General features: G+C 40.0%; 2 protein-coding genes across 2 annotated transcripts in view; both read right to left on the bottom strand.

The window, feature by feature from the left end:
• The window catches only part of ERP44 (endoplasmic reticulum protein 44), an 87778-nt gene that overhangs the window by 43741 nt on the left and 22152 nt on the right, over positions 1-21885 (bottom strand). Inside the window, exons 2-4 of the mRNA XM_070458423.1 lie at positions 7531-7603; positions 5636-5675; positions 1061-1176 (exon numbers count right to left, since the gene is read on the bottom strand). Of these exons, the coding sequence (XP_070314524.1) occupies positions 1061-1176; positions 5636-5675; positions 7531-7603 (229 nt within the window). The remainder of the gene's footprint in view (positions 1-1060; positions 1177-5635; positions 5676-7530; positions 7604-21885) is intronic.
• On the bottom strand, positions 19221-21211 carry LOC110152574 (luc7-like protein 3). Its single transcript, XM_020916366.2, has 2 exons — positions 20882-21211; positions 19221-20647 (listed from the first exon to the last, which is right to left on the bottom strand). Exons 1-2 carry the CDS (start codon positions 21045-21047, stop codon positions 19452-19454), a joined length of 1362 nt encoding a protein of 453 aa, XP_020772025.2. The 5' UTR covers positions 21048-21211; the 3' UTR covers positions 19221-19451.

The following is a 21885-nucleotide window of genomic DNA, read 5'->3' as shown; positions in this document are numbered from 1 at the left end:
ATTAATGACTAACTAGAGCAAATTACACCTCAAAGATAGTTTAAGACATCTTAGTAGAATCTTTTATATAAGAGAAACCACACAAAAATCTGAGACTGTTTTATTTGAAATGACTACAAATGGCATTTCTGCATGATTCTAAAACTAACAGAAATCATTTTCTTTCCTAAACCTATATATCAGTTTTATTTATTGATTTTGGTACTTGCTTTGGTAGAAAACCAGAATGATTTACTACCTGCATGCTTGTCCTACTATAGTTTAATGAAAAAAAAAATTTAATCTTCACACAGGCAAAATGGAAAGTAGTGTTGTTAGTATCAATACATAAAGATTAAATATTAATATTTTAACCAAAGTCAAGAGCATTTTTGGCTTGTTCTAGAGAACAAGGCTTAAAACTGAGCATTAAAAAAAAAGTGAGTGCGTGTGTGCGTGTGTAGGAGAGGTGGGGACAGGACAGTCTCTCCCAGACCCCCTGCGAGGTACTCACAGTGTGTGAGTGTGTGCGTGCGTGTGTGCAGGAGAGGTGGGGACAGGACAGTCTCTCCCAGACCCCCTGCGAGGTACTCACAGTGTGTGAGTGTGTGCGTGCGTGTGTGCAGGAGAGGTGGGGGACAGGACAGTCTCTCCCAGACCCCCGCGAGGTACTCACAGTGTGTGAGTGTGTGCGTGCATGTGTGCAGGAGAGGTGGGGACAGGACAGTCTCTCCCAGACCCCCTGCGAGGTACTCACAGTGTGTGAGTGTGTGCGTGCGTGTGTGCAGGAGAGGTGGGGACAGGACAGTCTCTCCCAGACCCCCTGCGAGGTACTCACAGTGTGTGAGTGTGTGCGTGCGTGTGTGCAGGAGAGGTGGGGACAGGACAGTCTCTCCCAGACCCCCTGCGAGGTACTCACAGTGTGTGAGTGTGTGCGTGCGTGTGTGCAGGAGAGGTGGGGACAGGACAGTCTCTCCCAGACCCCCTGCGAGGTACTCACAGTGTGTGAGTGTGTGCGTGCGTGTGTGCAGGAGAGGTGGGGGACAGGACAGTCTCTCCCAGATCCCCGCGAGGTACTCACAGTGCTGATCACAGTCAACTCTGGCAAAGACCACCTGGTTTGCATCTGGGTATTCTTCCTTGATGACATTGGAGGCTTCCTCAAAGATCGGGTGCAACATCTGGCTGAAACGACACCTGCGCACAGAAAAGGATACCGAGTAAAACTAAAGAGTAGGAGCAATAAAATTTTATTTTTGTTGTTGTCTTTTATTTTTAGTGTTTACTATATTATGTACAATAAACAGAATTAGCAACCACACTGTTAATTCAGGATTCCTGACGTCATTCACTGGAGATGAAAACAATTTGACACTCAAAGACTATTCCATTTCAGACTATACAAATAATTTAAAGATGGATCTCTCACAAAGGCAGTGAAACAAGTGTGAAGTAAGTCCTCTAAAATGTATCTACTGGGATCTGTAATTACTAAGTCTCAGGCATTTATAAAGGAAATTAGCTTCTCTAAATAATGAACATATTTTTAGACTACAAAGTCTTTAAAATGCTAAGTTTATTGCAAATATTAGACTGATTCACCTGACAAGTTCAATCAAATCTCATAGGCAAGTTAATATGAAATAGCATATGGTGTAGACTGAACTGTTTCCTCTCAAAATTTACCTCTCGTTCAAATAGGCTTTTGTATGTATAAGCTATCAAATATACTAAGTTCGGGAGCAAAATTTTTTAATTCTCAAAGGAGACTTCCTGTCCATGTTCCCTCTGTCTGTAGTTTTTTGCTCTGCCTTCACTTTTAAAAGGGGCCACAAACCCCACAATATTCTAGAAACATGAGACTTCTAATTCGGGTTGCCCCTTGTCAAGCCAACTACTTCACAAGTGTATTCTTTGAGTCATTAAAGGCGCCTGATGAGAAGGAGAAGAATCAGAATCGGCACACACGCAGCTGGGCTAGAATGGTTATTTTATATGAAAAAGGTCTTGAGTATTTATTAACAGCAGCAACAAGAAGAACACAACTACTATTGCTTCAGAGCCGTTTTCCATCAAGAAATGCACCTAAATGAAGCCTGTGAACGCTAACCCACATAATTAGGTCAAAGAAAGAAAATTTTAGTCACTCAGTCATGTCTGCCTCTTTGCGACCCCATGGGCCCACCAGGCTCCTCTGTTCATGGAATTCTCCAGGCAAGAATACTGGAGTGAGTAACCATTCCCTTCTCCAGGGGATCTTCCCAACCCAGGGAAAGAACCCACATCTCCTGCATTGCAAGCAGATTCTGTACTGTCTGAGCCAGGGCAGTGCAATTAGGTCATACATATTAATTATAATTTAAGAAAAATATAACGTCTATGACAGGATACAAACTTTATACTTCCTCCCTATTTCTCTTTGTATGTAACTCTCTGGCCCACTCACCTGACTTCCTAAGGAGATGTCCTAGAAAATACCAAGGAGACACAATCTGTATCTTCAATCTCGCTTTCAAGTGGCTCTTTCCTCTTTTAGCATTCTTAAATCTCTCCCATCTGGGATAGGTGGGTGGGGTCTGCAGACAGCAGGGACCGTGTCTTATTCTGAGACTACATATTCTAATAAGCATTTTAGTAGACTTCTGTTAAATGAATAAATTGGTAGAATGGAGGAACTGGACAGGCTAGGGTCACAGGTTTCTGGGTTCCCACAGTTTGCTAAAGACAGGGTTCAAGAGGGCCAGGGAGGCAAGGGGTAAGGATTGCATGATGATTTCTTGAAGAAATTAAGATATGGCTTCGTAAAGAATCCTGAATTAAGGGCAAGAAAAGAGACATATTAAGGGCTCCTTTCTGTATTGTCCAGTTTGCTGCTCAATAAGCACTTAGGCACAGATTCATGTTTAAGACAGGATAAGTTATAATACCAAAAGGTGAAAGGGGAAGGTAAAATAAAACTTCAATTGCAATATAAAGTTACATTTACAAAAGTGGCACAACCAAAGCAAGCAGATCTATTAACAGGGCCTGAAGAGCCATCTGAACCGAATCTCCATATCTAGTGCTTGAAATCAGCCCTCTACAAATCAACCAGATGGGGCAGAAGTCTATGAGGGGACAATTTAAGGACACTTACTAGCATAACCTAGTGGGGAAAAAATAAGCTTCAGAGTCAGACAGAGCTGAGGCTGGATCCCAGTTCCTCCACTTACGAGCTGTGTGACCTTTCTGAGCCCAACTTCCTCAACCTGAAATGGAAGGTGTAATACCTACCTGGAGGGTAATTCTGAGCATTAAAAACAATGCATGTAGAGAACCTGGTGCATAACAGCGTTATTAAGTTCTACTGTGGTTTACTGTCCCTTCAGGTGTATTTTTAGGCAACTCTCTTAGAGAATTCTTCCTTAAACCGTGCCACATCCATAGCTCCCAGAGGGAGTTCAGAATCCTGACTTTGAGGCCACCCAGTGTAAGTCTAAGTCCTACATCAAGTTATCCACGTTTTTTTCCATTGAATAAAACAGCATTAATTTATGTACAACCCCAAGTATTCTTTGGTAACATGTTGCTCAAATAACTGCAGTTAGTCCACATTTCCAATCTGCTTTTTCACAACAAGCTTGGTGGCATGTTCTGTTTCTCTTTCTTACAACACACAACACCCCTCCATCAAGGTAACTGCATTCTACTGGGTTGGCCAAAAAGTTAATTCGGGTTTTCTGCAACATCTTATGGAAAAACCCAAATGAACTTTTTGGCCAACCCAACAGTTTTAACTCTGCCACAATCTAGTCAGGTAAGTATGGAAAAATATTCCTCTGAACCTGTTTACTTTTAAAGTGGACTGAATTCAATAATTTTCTACCACATTCTGTGGCTAACGTTATATCTGGACAATCCTAACTTACTTTGGAAACTGCTATCTTCTGTTGTACATTTTATAAATGGTATTTTCTCTGTATATCTCCAACATTCTACTGAAGTTCTTATTTATTTTTTTGGCTTTTTTTTTCCCCATTTATTTTTATTAGTTGGAGGCTAATTACTTTACAATATTGTAGTGGTTTTTGCCATACATTGACATGAATCAGCCATGGATTTTCTACTTAAGTTCTTTAAATATGGATACCATACATTGTTGATCCAGTAAATATTTATTATGCACTTATCTGCCAACTGTCATGCAAAGTGCTTGGTGATTCATGATGAAAAAAAGATAGATATGGTAACTTTTCACAAAGCTAATGATACAGGAGGGAGGCACCAACTAAGCCACAGCATACAGTGTTGTGACTGGCTAAGTACGCAGGGTCACGAGCAGATATAGAAAGGGTTCCTAACTGCACTTGAGAGTAGGGGTAGGGGTAGGATGTAGGAAGGTGGCCTGGAGAAAGTGGCATCTAATCTAAGACTGAAGGAATGGTTCAGACTTAATGAAGTAAACAAGTGGGTGAGAGGAGAGATCCCTTCAGACAGAGAAGCACCATGATTAAAGGTCAGTGACGAAAGAGCACAGAATATTGCGGAAGCATAACAGAACAGAATGTGGGATGGAGAGAGGCAAGAGATACAGCGGCAGAGGCAGGAAGGAATCGGGTCACCAGGGGCCTTCCGGGCCGAGGTAAGGGGCGTACTTAAAAGTGATGGAAAACATTGAAGGTTTTGAAGATGAGGGTAAACTCCTCTAACTTGCACTTCAGGAAAGACTACCCTGGCTTACTTTGCAGGGAAAAGAATGGAGACAGGTCAGACCAGAAGCCGAGGAAATAAGCTAAGAGTGTTCATCCACATGCAGGTGAGCTGCAGGATGACGTGTGGCCTGAAGCAGGGGTGGAGGCACCTGCTAGGTGGTAAGCCTGAGGGTCACATAAGATGCAGACTGCCTAGGAATAAGGATGATGTGAATTGTTTCACACTTCTCTCCAGCTAAAGCGCCCCTCTTCCTTCCCCCCGCCACATTCTTTAACATCTACAATATGCTGTGCCCTTGTGCTCAGTGCTGGGAGCACTAAGAAAAACTTTATCTCTGCCCTCAAAACTGGTTTGCTGGAACACAGAGATTGAAGAGAAAACAATGTAGTAAGAAAAGAAAAGTTCCCTGTGTGGGGCACAGGGAACGACGTGAACACACAGACAGATCTGATCCAGACAGGGAAAGGGGCGAAGGCTCCCGAGAAGTGGTAGTAGATGGTATGTGTTACAAAATATCAGCATTATTTTTCCTTCTAAATCTGCCACACCCATATCCTCACCTCCAAACACTGCCCTGCTTCCTCAGTAGGAAAAATAGAGAACCGCAATATGTACACGTGTGTGCGGATGCGTTAGTGAGAGACAGAGACAGACAGGCTGAGTAAGAGAGAAATCTGAGTTATTCCATATCCTGCTTTTATTTTAAAATGTGGGATGATGGAATCAGGTATATTTTCTCTCTTCAAACAAATACTCACCAAATTAAGTTGCTTCATCTATGAATGAATGAACCTGAATTATTAAATCTGTTTATGGAGTATTGTCTCACAGAAGGAAGAGGCTTCCCTACTTACTCCTTCCTAGCAAAGAAAAATCACCTCTAGAAAGTTAAAAGCAAAAAAACAAAATAACCCCAAAACCCTTAGTGATGCACCCCTCCCCACCAAAATAAGGTATTACTTACCAATCAGCATAAAAATTTACTAAAGCAACATCAGCATTGTCTGAAATTGAAAAACAAAACCAAACAATCTAAGTTACTTGTGTCTACATAATTATGACATAATTCAAGATAGTGGTTTTCATCATAGCCTTTTCTATTTTAAAGGCTCACTGAAAATACACAGTAACTATTAAGTTACCTCTCACTCAGAAACCTGTACATAGTGTCAAAAATGGCTTACATAACTTGTGGGAGCCCCTAGTCCTTTTCTCTATATCCTCCATCTTAATACCTCCACTGAATGAATATAAAATAAACAGAGAATCAAGCTCAGATCAGGCAAATAAGCTACCAGATAGCCTACTCTCATAAAAACGAAGTGGAGCGATCTGGATTTTACTGATCCATTCTCTGGCCTTCTATATTCATGAGTAACTGAGAATTAGCTCTGCAGATGTTGCATTGGCCAAAAAGTTCACTTGGTTTTTCCTTAAGATGTTACCGAAAAACCCAAACAAACTTTTTGGCTAACCAGTAAAACCCTATTTCAGAGGACAGACTTGTATAACTAAGCTATTTCTAAAACTCAGACACCACCTGGTAGCAACAATAATCTACAAATAACAGTGTTGCTTAAGATGCACCTTTTCTGGTTCCTACCATTTTAACATTCATTCTCTGTTGCAAAATTTAACTCAGTATTATTTGCATATCCAGATGTGAAGACAGGAGAAAGATGCCTGTTCCTCTTGCCTAAATCTAACAAAAACTCAGTACTCAGTAAACTGCACGCGCGCGTGCGCGCGCGCACACACACACACACACACACACACACACACATACCCACAAAGATATTCTAGAATGTGAAAGATGAGAGGAGTGAAGATGATTTGTGCATTTCAATTCTCTTTTTCCTTTTTTATTTAATATCTTGAAAGCACTTTTCATCCATGTACTATTCACTAACGCAGTGTGGTTCTCGAGCTCTGATTCCTGGGAGCAGAAGCACCAGCACCACACTAGAGCTTGTAGAAATGCAAACTCTTCGGTTGGGTCCAGCGATTTCTATCAGAAACTGGGGGCAGGCCTATCAATACTGATACTATAAGTCCTCCCTGTGACACTGATACAGGCTCAAGTTTCTCCCAAGAACTCCCACAGTGTGGGAACAGACTTTCCAGCATTTAAGCCAGGTCCAAGGACACAAGACACCATATGATGGTCAATGAACAAACACTTTTATCTCTCATTACTTTTAGTTCTGCTCAAGCCAGTGGGTGAAACGAAATGTTTAAAAAAAAAAAAAAAGACATCATTTATCCACAATACATTTTCTTAAATCTCCTAAGTTGTGATTTTCCTATTAACATCTTCACCTTCCTTCTACTTCTTTTAAAAACAAGAAGAAATGTCTTCCCCCAAATTAACTGAATCTACAATCACACTGTCAACAAACAAGCAAAAATACTTACTAAGCTTAATTGGATCAATGACAAAAAAAAGAGATCAGAGTACATGATATAGTTAAAAGCTAAAAAAGACACACATACAAAAAAATTGTAGACTGTGTCCTACGGTCACTAACATAATACGGCACAGTGGAAACTGCTGGTCTTTAAACAAGAAAATACTCTAATAAGAGTGGTATTTACGACAAGGCAGAGAAACAAAACAAGACTAAAGTTCACCTGCAACAGGAAAGCAGACTTACACATTTTAAGACATTTTACTAAAAACTAAAATGAAAAGTGCTTAGTTAAATACATATGCATGCACACACATACAGAGACACCATGGGATTAATCAGAATGCTGGCGCCTCAACTGTTTTAGGTAACTGAGATTTTATTTTGTTTTGTATATAAACTAATTCTTAATAGAAAAGAAAGTATACTTTAAAAATATGAAGGTACTTACTTAAAATGTCATCTATATTCTCTGTATCGAGACTTGTTATTTCAGCTGTTACAGGAGTAAAAACCCAAGTTACCTGGAAATTCAAAAAACGTGAAATTAATCAATGTTTCTACAAAAGGCAAATTATGCTAAAAGTCTAAAAGGAAAATTTATGAACTAAGTTGGTTCCACTAGTTACAAAATTTACCAGTTGGTTTTAATCCTTATTATCCACTCTAACTCTTCATGGGATCACTGAAATAGGAGCAGCACAACTTCTCAAGCCTGGAAACGGGGTTCAACAGAGTCCCTGTGCTTCTTTCTAAATGCATAAAAAAGGCATGATTTTAAACTAAACTGACAACTGCTTATTTTAAAAAGCTGTATTATTTAAAAAGTAATGTTTATATATTTTATTTTTAGGTTCCATCTTTAACACACTATGTGTTTTTTTCTTTGTTTCTGCACTCAGAAAGTTTATTTCTAATGGAGAAACAAGCATTAAGTAACAAAGACAAAATCAAATAAATCATGCATGGTCTCTAATAATAATAAGTAATAAGTAATAATAATAAGTAATAATAAGCAATAAGTAATTTGATAATATACAACGAGTGAAAGTGGGATGCTTCAGCATCATATTTGGTGGGACTGGTGAACAAGTCCAAGAAAAATAAACTCGACCACGGAATGAATACATATAAGAATCAGCACAGAGGATAAAGGGAGAAACTGAGTACTTGATTTAAAGAAGAGACAACACCTACTTTGGCAGCAAGCTGTTAAGAGAAAGTTTGAAGCATTACATACGGCCCCAAAGTACAAACAGGACTGTGCATGTTGACGTGCATCAGTCCTTCCGATGAACACCCAGGCCTGATCTCCTCAGGACGGACCAGTTTGATCCTACAGTCCAGGGGACTCTCAGGAGTCTTCTCCAGCACCACAATTCGAAAGCATCAATTCTTCGGCACTCTGCCTTCTTTATGGTCCAGCTCTCACAACCATACGTGACTACTGGAAAAACCACAGTTTTGATTGCATGGAACTTTGTTGGCAAAGTGATGTCTCTGTTTTTTAATATACTGTCTAGGTTTGTCATAGTTCTCTTCCCAAGGAGAAAGTGTCTTAATTTCATGGCTGCAGTCACCATCCACAATGATTTTGGAGCCCCCAAAATAAAATCTGCCACTGCTTTCATTCTTCCCCCCATCTATTTGCCATGAAGTGATGGGACCAGATGCGACAATCTTAGTTTTCTGAATGCTGAGTTTTAAGCCAGCTTTCTCACTCTCATCAAGAGGCTCTTTAGTTCCTCTACACTTTCTGCCCTTAGAGTGCTATCATCTGCACATCTGACATTGTTGATATTCCGCCCGGCAGTCTTTAAATCCAGCTTAAGCTTCATCCAGCCTAGCATTTTGCATGATATACTCTGCATATAAGTTAAATAAGCAGGGTTGATAATACACAGCCTTGATGAACTCCTTTCCCAATTCTGAACCAGTCTGTTGTTCCGTTCTATTGTTCTGGTTCTAACTGCTGCTTCTTGACCTGCAAACAGGTTTCTCAGGAGGCAGAGAAGGTGGTTTGGTATTTCTATCTCTTTAAGAATTTTCCACAGTTTGTTGTGATCCACACTGTCAAAGACTTTAGTATAGTCAATGAAGCATATGTAGATGTTTTTCTGGAACTTCCTTGCTTTCTCCATGATCCAATGAATTGTTGGTGATTTGATTTCTGGTTCCTCTGCCTCCTCGAAATCAGCTTGTACATGTGGAAGTTCTTGGTTCACATACTGCTGAAGCCTAGCTTAAAGGATCTTGAGCATAACCTTGCTAGCATGTGAAATGAGCGCACTTGTGTGGTAGTCTGAGTATTCTTCGGCATTGGAATGTAAACTGACGTTTTCCAGTCCTGTGGCCACTGCTGAGTTTTCCAAATTTGCTGACATACTGAGGGTAACACTTTAACAGCATCATCTTTTAGGATTTGAAATAGCTCAGCTGGAATTCCATCACCTCCACTAGCTTTGTTCGTAGTGATGCTTCCTAAGGCCCACTTGACTTCATACTCCAGGATGTCTGGCTCGAGGTGAGTGACCACGCTGTCATGGTTATCCAGTTATCATGGTTATCATTAAGACTTTTTTGTATAGTTCTTCTGTGTATTCTTACCACTTTTTTTTAATCTCTTCTGCTTCTGTTAGGTCCTTAACATCTCTCTTCTTCACCATGCCCATCCTTGCATGAACTATTACCTTGGTATCTCCAATTGTCTTGAAGAGGTCTCTGGTCTTTCCCTGTTTTAGACTCTTTTTCCACATAAGCCATCACAGAGTACTGAGGAGAGTTCCCTGTGCTGTGCATTAGGTGCTCACTGTTATCTATTTTTTTTTTCCAATTCTTTTTTGTTTTTTTGGCCACACAGTGTGGCATGTGGGATTCTTAGTTTCCTGATCAGAGATCAAGCCCATGTCCCCTGCAGTGGACGTGGAGCATCCTGACCACTGTCCCCCAGGCAATCCTCTTAGTTATCTACTTCACATATAGTGTATGTACATGTCAATCCCAATCTCCCAATTATCTTCCCCCCCCCTCCTGGTAACATAAGTCTGTTTTCTACATCTGTGACTCTAATTCTGTTTTGTAAATAAGTTCCATTTGTGCCATTTTAGGTTTCATATACAAGCGCTATCATAAGATCTTCATCTTTCTGTCTGACTTATTTTACTCAGTGTGACGATCTCTGGGTGCATCCACGTTGCTCGCATTGGCATGGCTTCATTCTTTTTCACGGCTGAGTAATATTCCATCATAACACACATGCCACATCTTCATCCATTCCTCTGTCAATGGACATTTAAATTGCTTCCATTTGATATCTGGACAGTTTTTTGTTCAATCCTGTTTATGTGTGGAAATCCATTCACTGAACCACTGCTCTTTATCAAATGACAACTAACATTAGACCCTGATCAAGGTACCAAAGACATTCTTCTGCCCACTCATTTCACGGATGCTTTTGGTACTCACAACAGTTATGATTTAAAATTTTATAATTCACCAACAACTCAATTTCTAAGTAATATAAAGACACATATTGATATAGCTAAATAAGCCCATAATTACTTGAAATTTCTATAAATTCTATTTCTATAAATTCATTCTTTTCTTAGGAAAAGCCTGAGACTAATACTAGTCTTATTTTTTCAAGTTACCATAACAGTAGTCAATAGCTGACATTATTTCTATTAGCAACCAATAAATTATACTCTCATGAGAGCAAGCCAGATAATTTAAAATCCCCAAATATTTACTTATATACTAATTTCACTATTTTCAATACCTTGAAAATCAACTGGAAAGCTCAGATTTCCCTCACTAGTCATTACTTACTACCCATACCACAATTAACAAATCTTTTCCCACATCAGTGTATGACTAGCTCTAAACAACTATATAAACTTTCTGAAGATAAACTGAGGCACATTAAAATGTTTAAGGGTTTATTCGAGCAGAAATAAATGTGCATCACACAGCATCCAATCTAGCAGAGCAAAGAGCCTCAAGGAGGTGGACAAAATGAAAGACTTCCAAAGGCAGAGGGGAGAAGGAATGAGGACAGTGTACAAGGTAAAGGCGGAAAAGCTGGTTGGTTACTGCAAACTTACTTTCCTTTAGAGGATGGTTGGAGAAGGAAATAGCAACCCACTCCAGTACTCTTGCCTGGGGAATCCCATGGACGGAGGAGCCTGGTAGGCTGCAGTCCGTGGGGTCGCAAAGAGTCGGACACAACTGAGCGACTTCACTGGGTGGGTCTATCTGGCAGATCACCTAACAGTTGCTAATCAGGTGACTCCTGATTGGTTTAGAGTTCATTTCTGGAAGAGCCTCAATGTAATTAAGGGAAGCCACGGTTTGGTGATACGGAGCTTTGCATAAATAACTCTACTTGGGGTCTGTTGTCTTGTTTCTAACAATAGTATTGATACAGCAAGATTTTAGAATGGATTGTATGTTGAAAAAAATTCAAGAAGATCACATAAAAATATCATAAAGCAACAAAGCTGGTCATTATCAAAGTCAAGTCATTAAATAACTCAACAGTCACTAACAGTGCTGCTAGGTACTCACGGCACAAAAGCACAAGGCATGATATGCATGCTGTATCTCAAGAGCTCTCAAGCTGGTGGTGGCGGTACGGAGTGGAGAAAAACGTGAGTCACGCAGATACGATCATGATCTTCATGTGTAAGCCAAGGAAGCCCATTTTTGAAGAGTTAGTCACTGCCTATCAAAATACATGTTTACAGAGAGGCATATTCTAAACCTAATTGCTTTTTACAAGCTAGACAGTGACAAAAATTAGGCACAGTTTGGCTGTATTAAACAGATAACTATTACAACAGAAGCATGGTGCCAAGGAGCATGCAAGTGCTCAGACAGGCCTGCTAACGGCTGTGTCTACGGGGCCCAGAGCAAGAGCACTGTCTCTGACCCAGTAATCTCTCCTCACGTAGGGTGTAAAGGGGGCAGTTTACCATTAACATTTCTATTAATGCACAGCATGAAGGGAAAGACAGGTGGTTTATTTCAAATGTTAGCAAGCGCCACTAGTCTGACAAATTGTTTCTTTTCATGTCAGCCATGGGCAGAAACAAGATTCTTCTGGGGAAACATCTTTATGTGTCACATGCTATAATGCTTAAATAAAATATAGACAAGTAGCTCTAAAACAGGAAGGAGGGAAATCATTTTTTAAAATTTACACTTGGAAGTTAACTTTTAAATTTTTCTTAAAGAAACAACAAAAGCCTACATAGAAATCTTCAATACATCTTAACAGTCATGGAGAATTTAGCCTCTAATGATGAAATTTTACAACATATGTAAATATACAGACACTAATTTCTGAAATATTTTACAAATTGGTCACTCTCCAGTTCATTAACTCATTTTCTTGCCAAGAAAATTAAGAAGCATTGCCAATCATTGCATATTGGTTGTAAGCTCAAGCTTAAGCAAGTTCAAGGATATATTGTACACCACAGGAAACACAGCCAGTATTGTGCAGTAACGGTAAATGGAAAGTAACTTCTCAAACTGTACAAACTTTTTTAAAATTAATAAGTAGGAGATGCTGCTTCAGGAGGTAAAGAGTCTGTTCCTCATCAGACGGTTTTGAGCACTGAGCTATCTCTGGGAGCTAAGCGCTCGCCTCTCCTTCAACGTCTCTGCGCCCCCTACGGCGACCCAGCCGCTGCTGAGGCCAGTGCTCGGGCTGCATTCCCACGGCCACTTGCAAGGCACTCAGCAGCCAGGTACTTCTCTCCTATCCACTGCTGCATGATCAGCCCTTCAAAGATTAATTCCTGCTTCCGTATTGTTTGGTCTGGTTTTCCTGGCAGAAAATGCCTCCCCGCACCCCCCCCCCCCCCCCACCTCCCCGCCCCTGCAAAGCCCAACCTGCTCTGCAAGCATAGAAAAAGGAAAAATGTAGGTTAGGGAAATGGGAGTTACTGCAAAATTAAAATTCTCTCTAGATTAGATATCAATTTTAAAAAAGATACAATGAAAAGTTACACGATTTTAAAAAAGTATTTTAGAAATATATCTTGGGAATATTTATTATTTACCGTCTCTCAGTGTGAGGTCAAACTTACAGTGTTAACATGTAAACATGCTATGATACTAACACATATGAAATATTCTGGCGCTCACTGCTAAGCCCGAGTGCAACTCCTCTTTCGAAAAAAACATTAACTGAATAAGATGTCAACCCAACAGGATCTCCTTTAGAATACAGCTAACATCAATAATAGCATGTGTTGGAAGTGAAGTATTAAAATTCTCAGCATAATTTTTAAAATAAATAAATACATTTTCTTAGTACATTAAGACCACTTGAGTGGTTACCATTTGAAAAGAGCCTTAAATGACACTGCCTGAGTCAGTAATCTCCCTTCAATCCAACCTACCCACAGAATCCAGACTAATCTTTTTGAATTCTGCTTTGCATATATCGATTCCTCTGCCCCTAAAAAAATATCTCCAATGGTTTTTCACTGTCTACAGCATAAAAGCCTAACTCCTTAGCTTGCTTTTAGGACCATTCACAAAGTACCCACACTAGCATTCCTAAATCACATCATACTGCTATACTTCAAGTAACATGAAGTACAGTTAGCAGTCACCATACATTCTAGTTGGTCATATACTCTAGGTTGCTTGAGACAAATCCAGTATATGCTTTTTGCCCTGGAATATTATTAATAGCACCACTCTCTTTCAGAAGGGTCCCAGTTTGGGCAATAAATTATATATTATATATGGTCAGCCTATTTGCAGTAGACCCTTGGTAACTGGGAACAACTGTAACTATCTCTTCACAAATCCTAAATTATTAATAAGCATTAATAATGTCCTCCCATATAACATGTGGTAAAATGAAGAATGGAATGAGAGATGAATAGGGAAAAATAAACATGGGCCAAGATATGGACGCTAAGCTAAACCAATCACTAGCCTTAGGCATTGACTTGAAACCCTGGGTTCTTAGGAAGGGGATAAAATCAGTAACATCTGTAACTTAGGAAAATTATTATATGACTGCTCAAGGATCATTCACAAATGGCCCAAATCCTCTAAGCTACAAATCCAAGGGTGCAAGGGGTCTTCAGTATTTGCAGTTCCTAAAATGTGACATCTTAGTCTCTTGCTTCCATACTTTGCACATGTAATTTCCTCTGCTTGAAACAGCTAGGAAAGCATTTAGTTTTCAAGACCCAGTTCAAATGCTATCTTTTCTATGAAGGCTTTCTTGATGATCCCAGACAAAAGTAATTAATTTCTCTCTCCTCCAAAGCTCCAGAGCACTTTCTGAGGTTGCTAACATATTAATTTTTCACACAGATTATTTGTCCTACCTTACCTCCTGTAGGAGACTTTCAGTACCTTGGAAGTAGAGATTGTACCTTATTCCATTTTGTACCCCACACATCACTTACTACAGTACCTACCAGTACATAATGATTACTCATATATGTACTAAGTGAATGAATGGGCAGATCATAGTAATAAACTGAGAATTTAGAGGTAGGGTGTTAGAAGCGAGAACCAAGGAAAGGGGTTCACAAATGGGAATAGGCAATGTTTTTAGCATGGAGGAAAACAAGGTTATCACATAAGCCTTTTAGAAGCTGGGTTTGATATGTAATGATGAAAAGCACACCAGGTGACCACACACACTTGGTTAGAAGGGCGCTCAGCAGCGACCTTCTGTTCTCGACAGAAGCCCCAAATCCCCAGCAACACCTTCTTCCAGTTCCCCAGCTGTTTCCTGGCATGACTTCCAGACACTTTGGCACAGAGCATGCTCACACTTACAAATAGCTATGCTACAACAGTGGATAAAAATCCAGTATGTCTTGTATTGTTCCATTTTAAGGCTGTTAATTCAGTCATGAAAATACATGATTTGGGACTTTCAGGACCAGAAGCTAATACAGTTTAATACCAGGCAGAAGAGGTTATTAAATATTATTTCTGTTGGCAAGATTTATAGTCACAAAAGCATTTCCTCAGCCTTACTGTGTTTTATTAGAATATTTTAGTAAATGAGTTTAGAAAACAGAAAGTATTTCCAGTGAGTTTGTCTTATAGCCCAATGACTTCAAACTCTGCATTCAAACACTGACCCCTGAACCAGCAGCAGTGGTATCACGGAAGCGCTGGGGAGAAATGCAGGCCCCACCCCACCTACTGAAGCATAATCTCCATTTTTATAAGATCTCCAAGTGACTCCTGTTCATATTAAAGTTGAAGTACCATGGCCTTAGAGAACAAAAGGTTTGATTCTGAAAACAAGCACGTGAATTCATTTTAAACTGTACAACGTTTTTTGGCCCTCAAATATGAATAGAGTAAGCTCATTCATGAGAATTTTGTATTGACATGCAAATTACCAATTTCACAGAAATGGGGAACTAAAATCTCATTAGAAATCTACATTGATGTTAATTTTTAAAAGTATGTTCTGCTTGAATAGATACTTCTACACAAAAAATAGAAGCTTCAGTAGAGGATATATCTTCTCTATGGCATTACTGTTCTCAACTGCCATTACATGTGCGTGTTCTGCAGTAACAGCCTATTGTATTTTTGCTGAATCTTTCATTTACCCGCCTCTCTACTGGGACACTCTCAAAGCCCTTCACACACTGCGTGTCCCCTACCCGTGCTAAGCCGCTTCAGTGGTGTCCAGCTCTGTGTGAGCCCGTGGACTGCAGGCTCCTCTGTCCATGGGGTTCTCCAGGCAAGAGTACGAGACTGGGTTGCCATTTCCTCCTCCGGGGATCTTCCTGACCCAGGGGTCAAACCCGCATCTCTTAAGTCTCCTGCTTTGGCAGGCAGGTTCTTTACTACTGGCACCACCTAGGACACCTGTGTCTCCTGCAGCAAGGAACGAGTGTGTACCAGGCACAAGGTTCCTGCCATTTATGATCCAGACTGACAAACCAGCCCCCCCCTCCCTCTGAAGTCCCAAGGCCGCGGGACAGAGCGGCGCTCCTCCCCGGGCCAGGGCTCCACTCTCAGCTCTGCATTAGCTGGCAGGCAGCAGAAACGCAGAGGTCTGCAGTGAGCCGCCAGGAGCTGAGAGAGATGCAAGGTCCCCAGAGAAAATAAGCTGAGGCTGACAGGCACTGTAAGAGCCTTGAAGCTGAGTATCAATCAAGGCACGTCTCACTGGTAGTATTCCCAGAAGCATTATAATGAACCACAGGTTCAAAGACAGGGGAAAAACAGGGCTAAGTATAGAATAGCACTGGGAAGCAACTATAACCCTTAACTTGCTCAGATAAAACCTTCCTGTAACATCAGTGCAACCCATTTTGGGCAAGTCAGAACCAATCCGCTTTTATAAAAAAAAAACATTATAACAGTCACAACGTTCTTCATTAAATAACTCAAAATATGGTGGGTGCAGACATGTTTCAGAAAACAACTTCTATGCAAAAACAAAGAATTCAAATATAAATAATACAATCCCTTAAATCAAATTCTGTCAGTAAAAACAACCATAGAAAATAAGAAAAAAATGCTGCAATTTATACTTTTTCTTACATATTAGGTTATTTGATCATGAAAGAATTTCCTTTAAAAAGTGATGTCATCTGTGTTTTGTTCTTCACTGTATCCTAAAAGTGGATAAATCAATTTACCTGGAAAAGACAATGCACTTCTCTGACCTTCAGAGAAGAATACGCTTATTACAAAAGACTCTTCAGGACTGAGAATGAGCTTATCATCGTGTGGAAAGGATTTTTTGATAAAACCACCACCTCTCTAAAACCCGAATTTCCAGAAATGGAAGTACTAACAGAGCACAGGGACTGGAAGAAAATTCAAGATGAGAATTGTTTTCTTCCTTTTCTGTACACCCTCTGGACCAGGGGGAAATGTGTGGGAGGACGGTCCATTCATCACTGTCTTCCGATCAGTATCTAGCACTGGATCTGGCAAGTAACAGTCCAGAACAAATGTTCACACAGACATGCCCAGAGGAAATGATGGACGCCCTCCTTGTGCTAGACTGCAGTTCTTCCCCAGGATGCCTTATGAAAGAATGTGCCCGTGAGAGAGTCTGCAACGTGTGATCCAAACATTCTTCTGCAGAATTCACTCATTCAATTCACAAATGTTTCACTGAGTCACTTATTACATGCTAGGCACTGTCCGAGGCACTGGGGAAAGAGATGTGAATAACCCTATATTGATATTTACGTTATATCTGGCAAGATCAAACTTAACAATTTCACTTTCATATTTAAAAAGAGAAAGAGAACATTTTCTCTCAAGTATTTTAAGAGTCACCATAATTCCTGCAAAAAAAAAGTGTCAGTCGTTAAGTTGTGTCTGACTCTCTGCCACCCCATGGACTGTAGCCCACCAGGCTCCTCTGTCCACGGAATCCTCCAAGCAAGAATACTGGAGTGGGTAGCAATTCCCTCCTCCAGGGGATCTTCTTGACCCAGGGATCAAACCCACGTCTCTTGCATTGCAGGTGGATTCTCTCCTGTGTAAGCCATCAAGGAAGCCTAGGTAACTGCTGGGCACTGAGCAATGAGCATTACACAGTAAGTCACAGTCCCTTTTTGCCGAGGCTATCCAGAAGCTTTGACTTACTCTTAATGTGAAACAACTGCATCGACACTGTCACTGAACAATCTTAACACCTCTACGAGTGGGACAACCATGTATCGCTTTTTTCTACCTGTTTTCTTGGGGTATAACTGACACATAGCACCGTATAAGGGTAAGGGGTAAGCATAATCACTGAGTGTATACACTCATGAAATGATTACCACATTAAGTTTAATAAACATCCATGATCTCATTTAGAAACAAACAAACAAAAAAAAATGTATTTCCCCTGTGATTCGAACTCTTAGGATTCCCCCTCACAACTCTCATAGATAGCACACAGCAGCATTAACTAATGTTTCTTGAAAGAATGCAATAGGAAATAAAAAGCACCACTTATGAAGTAATCTTAATCCCCTAAAACTGAACCTGATTTCAATCTAATCAAGCCTAAGAAACAGTGTATAGGAAACAATTGTTTAGTCACTCAATCATGTCCAACTCTTTGTCACCCCAAGGACTGTAGCCCACCAGGTTCCTGTGTCCAAGGGATCTCCCAGGCAAGAATACTGGAGTGGGCTGCCATTTCCTTCTCCAGGGGATACTGTGGACCCAGGGATTGAACCTGCATCAGCAGACAGACTCTTGACCACTGAGGTGCCTGGGAAGCCCACATAGGAAACAATGAATACACGTAATATGATATCATGAGGATGCAAACAGTTATGTCAAAATAAAGGAAATTTTAGAGGAAAATGATAGCTTATCTTCATTTGGGCTCTTGCCAAAAGTAGATCCTTGAGACAAGCAGTTTATTTGGGAGAAAAAGTTAAGAACCCACAGATAAGTGGGGAATTAGGATGGGAAAGACAGTCAGTACACAATATAATATAGTGAACTAAACACCAATGCTTTCACTTACATAATTTAAAGCTTTAAACTCTCTTATTTACCAGGTTCTTCTGGTAGCCCATGCATTCCTACAATGCAGAATATGAATATGAAGGAAATATCTCCTACATATGTCAAAAAACGATTTTATTTCACTACTAAACATGTAAACTTGACCTTTTTTTGACAAATTAATAGCCTTCAATGAAAAACTGCTCTTCAGTGAAAGTTTTGATTTCCTATTTTCTACATTCACTTAGTTTTAGAATGAACTCAGGCTTTCTAGCTTCTTATTCTTTAGTACTATGTTTTAAGGTAAAAATATTTTTATTACCAAATCCAAGCATGATTCCATTATTATACAGGCCTAACATATTAATCCACTACTAACTTTAAAAATGTTATCTTCATAACATCCTGTTACTTCTTTTTTTTTTTCCCATTTTTTAAAATTTAAATTTTATTAAGAAATATACATATAAAAGCACATACACATACAGTTTAAAAAAGAAACCACCCACCCAGCTTCAACAATCACCACCAGTTCTTCTGAAGGATCCATCTTGCCCTTCATGATCTCCCTCCAATACACTGAATCGTGTTAAATCATTTCCTTGCTTTCCATTTACCATATATTTACGGACTGGTTTTGACTTTCACAGAAAAGGAATTGGATTATTCTTCTGCAACTTGCTTTTCTGACCAGAGACTCTCCATGTTCACATGTGTAGCGGTAGTTCAGTCTGACTTCTTGGAATCCCACGAGCTTTATACTTTTTCTATGCCACTATAGTTTTCTTTCACCTCATTTTAATGTCGATCTTCACTTTATGCCGTTTTCAGTTTTCTTCCAAAAATCTTCCAACAGTATTCCTCTGTCTGATCTGAGGTCTTATCAGATCAGTTTTAACTGGACTGAGTGTCACCTTCAGATTTAATGTCTTCACTGGTCCCATTGACCTCATTCTTAGTATCACTTTCCTTTGAGTCAGTGTTTGTGTCTTCACTCTGCTTTTCTCGACTACTGGACTTCACACTACTTTTTTTATCATCAGATCCCCTCTTTTCTTTCTCCTTTGATCTTCTATCTTGTTCTCTGTCTCGACTTTTGCTCCGGTGCTTATATGACTTTCGATCTTGGCTTTTTGATCTTCTTCGATCCCAACTACGAGATCTATGCTTTCTTTCTGATCTATCATGGCTTCTGCTTCTTCGTCGATCTCTACTTCTGCTTCGCCTTCTCTCTCTACTTCGTGATCTTTTGTGGTCCCGAGACCTGCTGCATCTTCGGTCAGAAGTTCGGCTTGAATGCCGACTTCTTGATCGACTCCTCTTTCTTCTTTCTCTGTCTCGAGCTCTTTCTTTTTCTCTTTCTTCCTCTTCTCTTCGTCTTTTCCTCTCTCTCTCTTCTCTTTCCCTCTCCCTTTCTTTTTCTCTTTCTTCCTCTTCTCTTCGTCTTTTCCTCTCTCTCTCTTCTCTTTCCCTCTCCCTTTCTTTTTCTCTTTCTTCTCGTTCTTGCTTCTCCTTTTTTAAACGCTCATCACGATCAGGTTCTTCAGTTCTTTTCCTTAATTTTTCTTTCAATTCTTCTACAGTAGCTTTAATTTTGGCATAGCCCATGTGCTGTTTTCCCATCAAATGATCATCTACCCGGGACTGGGCACCTCCCACTATCAAAAAGGCTCCATACACTTCACAAACTTCCATTTGCTTTTCTTGGGCAGCAAAACTTTCAACTGTCGAAGTTGTGGACCTAAGCAACCCTCTCTCTTCTTTTAACTGTTCAACTAATTTCATCATTCCCTGGGCTTCTACTTTTCCTTCAGATCCTAATTCTTCAATCTGATGCAGGAGTACATCAATTTTATCTGTTAGAACCTGAATTTTTTCTTCATTTTTGCCTGTTGGACCAGCTGCCCCAGACGACTGCTGGTTTTGAGACAATGCCAAACGAGCATGGCCTCGTCTAATTTTACGTTCTACTTCTGCCAGTAAACTCTGTAAGTATCGCAAAAAATCTCTCTCATAGCCAACTTTCATAAAATGAGAACTCTTCTCATACTGTTTTTGTAGATTTTCATCATGAATTTTTTCACATGGTCCTGTAGATCACTTCTCTGGAGCTGTTCACTTTCTCTAAAGAATCCTCTTCTCTTCTGCCTGATGCCTTCAAATCCTGAGCCTGTCCAGGGTTCTGCTGATCAAACTCTTGCTTCTGTTTAATATCCCCTTCTGCAGGCTTTTAGGATACAGGTTTCTCTGCTATTCTTCCATCCACTTGTCATCTTCCAAAAATTTGTTGACATCTCTAATGTTATCTCGTCTTCCGTTTACACCAAGATCAGAATGCGTGTTTGTGAACAATTCCGCAGGACAAAAACCACAGAGGTAATATTTACAAACGCTCTCGTGGTCCCACCGCACTTTGCTGCGCTTCTCATCTGGGGCGAGGTTTCGGTCCCTGCCCATTAACTCATCCAACAATTGCGCAGCCGAAATCATGGTGCTTTCCTCGGGCGGCTGCTCCCACCAGCCCTGGCACCTGCCAAAGAAAACGCTGGCAACACAGTCGCCATCCTGTTACTTCTAACCAAACCAATTCTAAATGTCAATCACATCCTTGAAAGGCCATATACTAGCTAAGATATCTAACCTAATTAAGTAATCATTAGAAGAGAGACTCTCTAATGCTGCATCGTATGCTCCATAGTATTTTAATTAACTTCTGTAAAGCAAAGGGGTTTGTCTTTGTCTTATTTGGTCTAAAATCTCCCCCAGAGATGGTCTCAAAGCTCTCATATATGTTAAGGGTTATTATCCTATAACCTCCATCACCACCATGTAGTTTTTGTTTACTAAAATATTAATCAGGAAATGACTGTGGATTGCTAAAAGGAAATCTGAATTTAAGAATCTACCTTCTTTGTACATTTTTGTTTCCTTTTTCTTAACTGCCATGAGATAGAGGTAAAGAAAGAAGATGAAAGAATTGGCATAGTTAAGAATTACCAACATCAGAAGTGAGTGAGGGTACATCACTACAAATCTCATGGACATTAAAAGGATAATCAGGGAATACTAAGAATAACCCTATGCTCACCTAGATGAAATAGACCAATCTATTGGTCTATCCTCAAATGACACAATCTACCAAAAAACACACAAAGAAACAGACTATCTAAACAGACTCGATACCTATTAAAGAAACTGAATCAGTAACTAATAACCTTCCAAAACAGAGAGCACCAGGCTCAGATGGGTTCACTGGTGAGTTTTACCAAACATTTAATAAAGGAAAAAAAAAAACCTACACCTATTCTATACAATCTCTTTCAGAAGA

The sequence above is a fragment of the Odocoileus virginianus genome, chromosome 29 (genome assembly GCF_023699985.2).
Source record: "Odocoileus virginianus isolate 20LAN1187 ecotype Illinois chromosome 29, Ovbor_1.2, whole genome shotgun sequence".
Lineage (NCBI taxonomy): Eukaryota > Metazoa > Chordata > Mammalia > Artiodactyla > Cervidae > Odocoileus > Odocoileus virginianus.
This window is presented reverse-complemented; position numbering and strand designations above follow the sequence as displayed.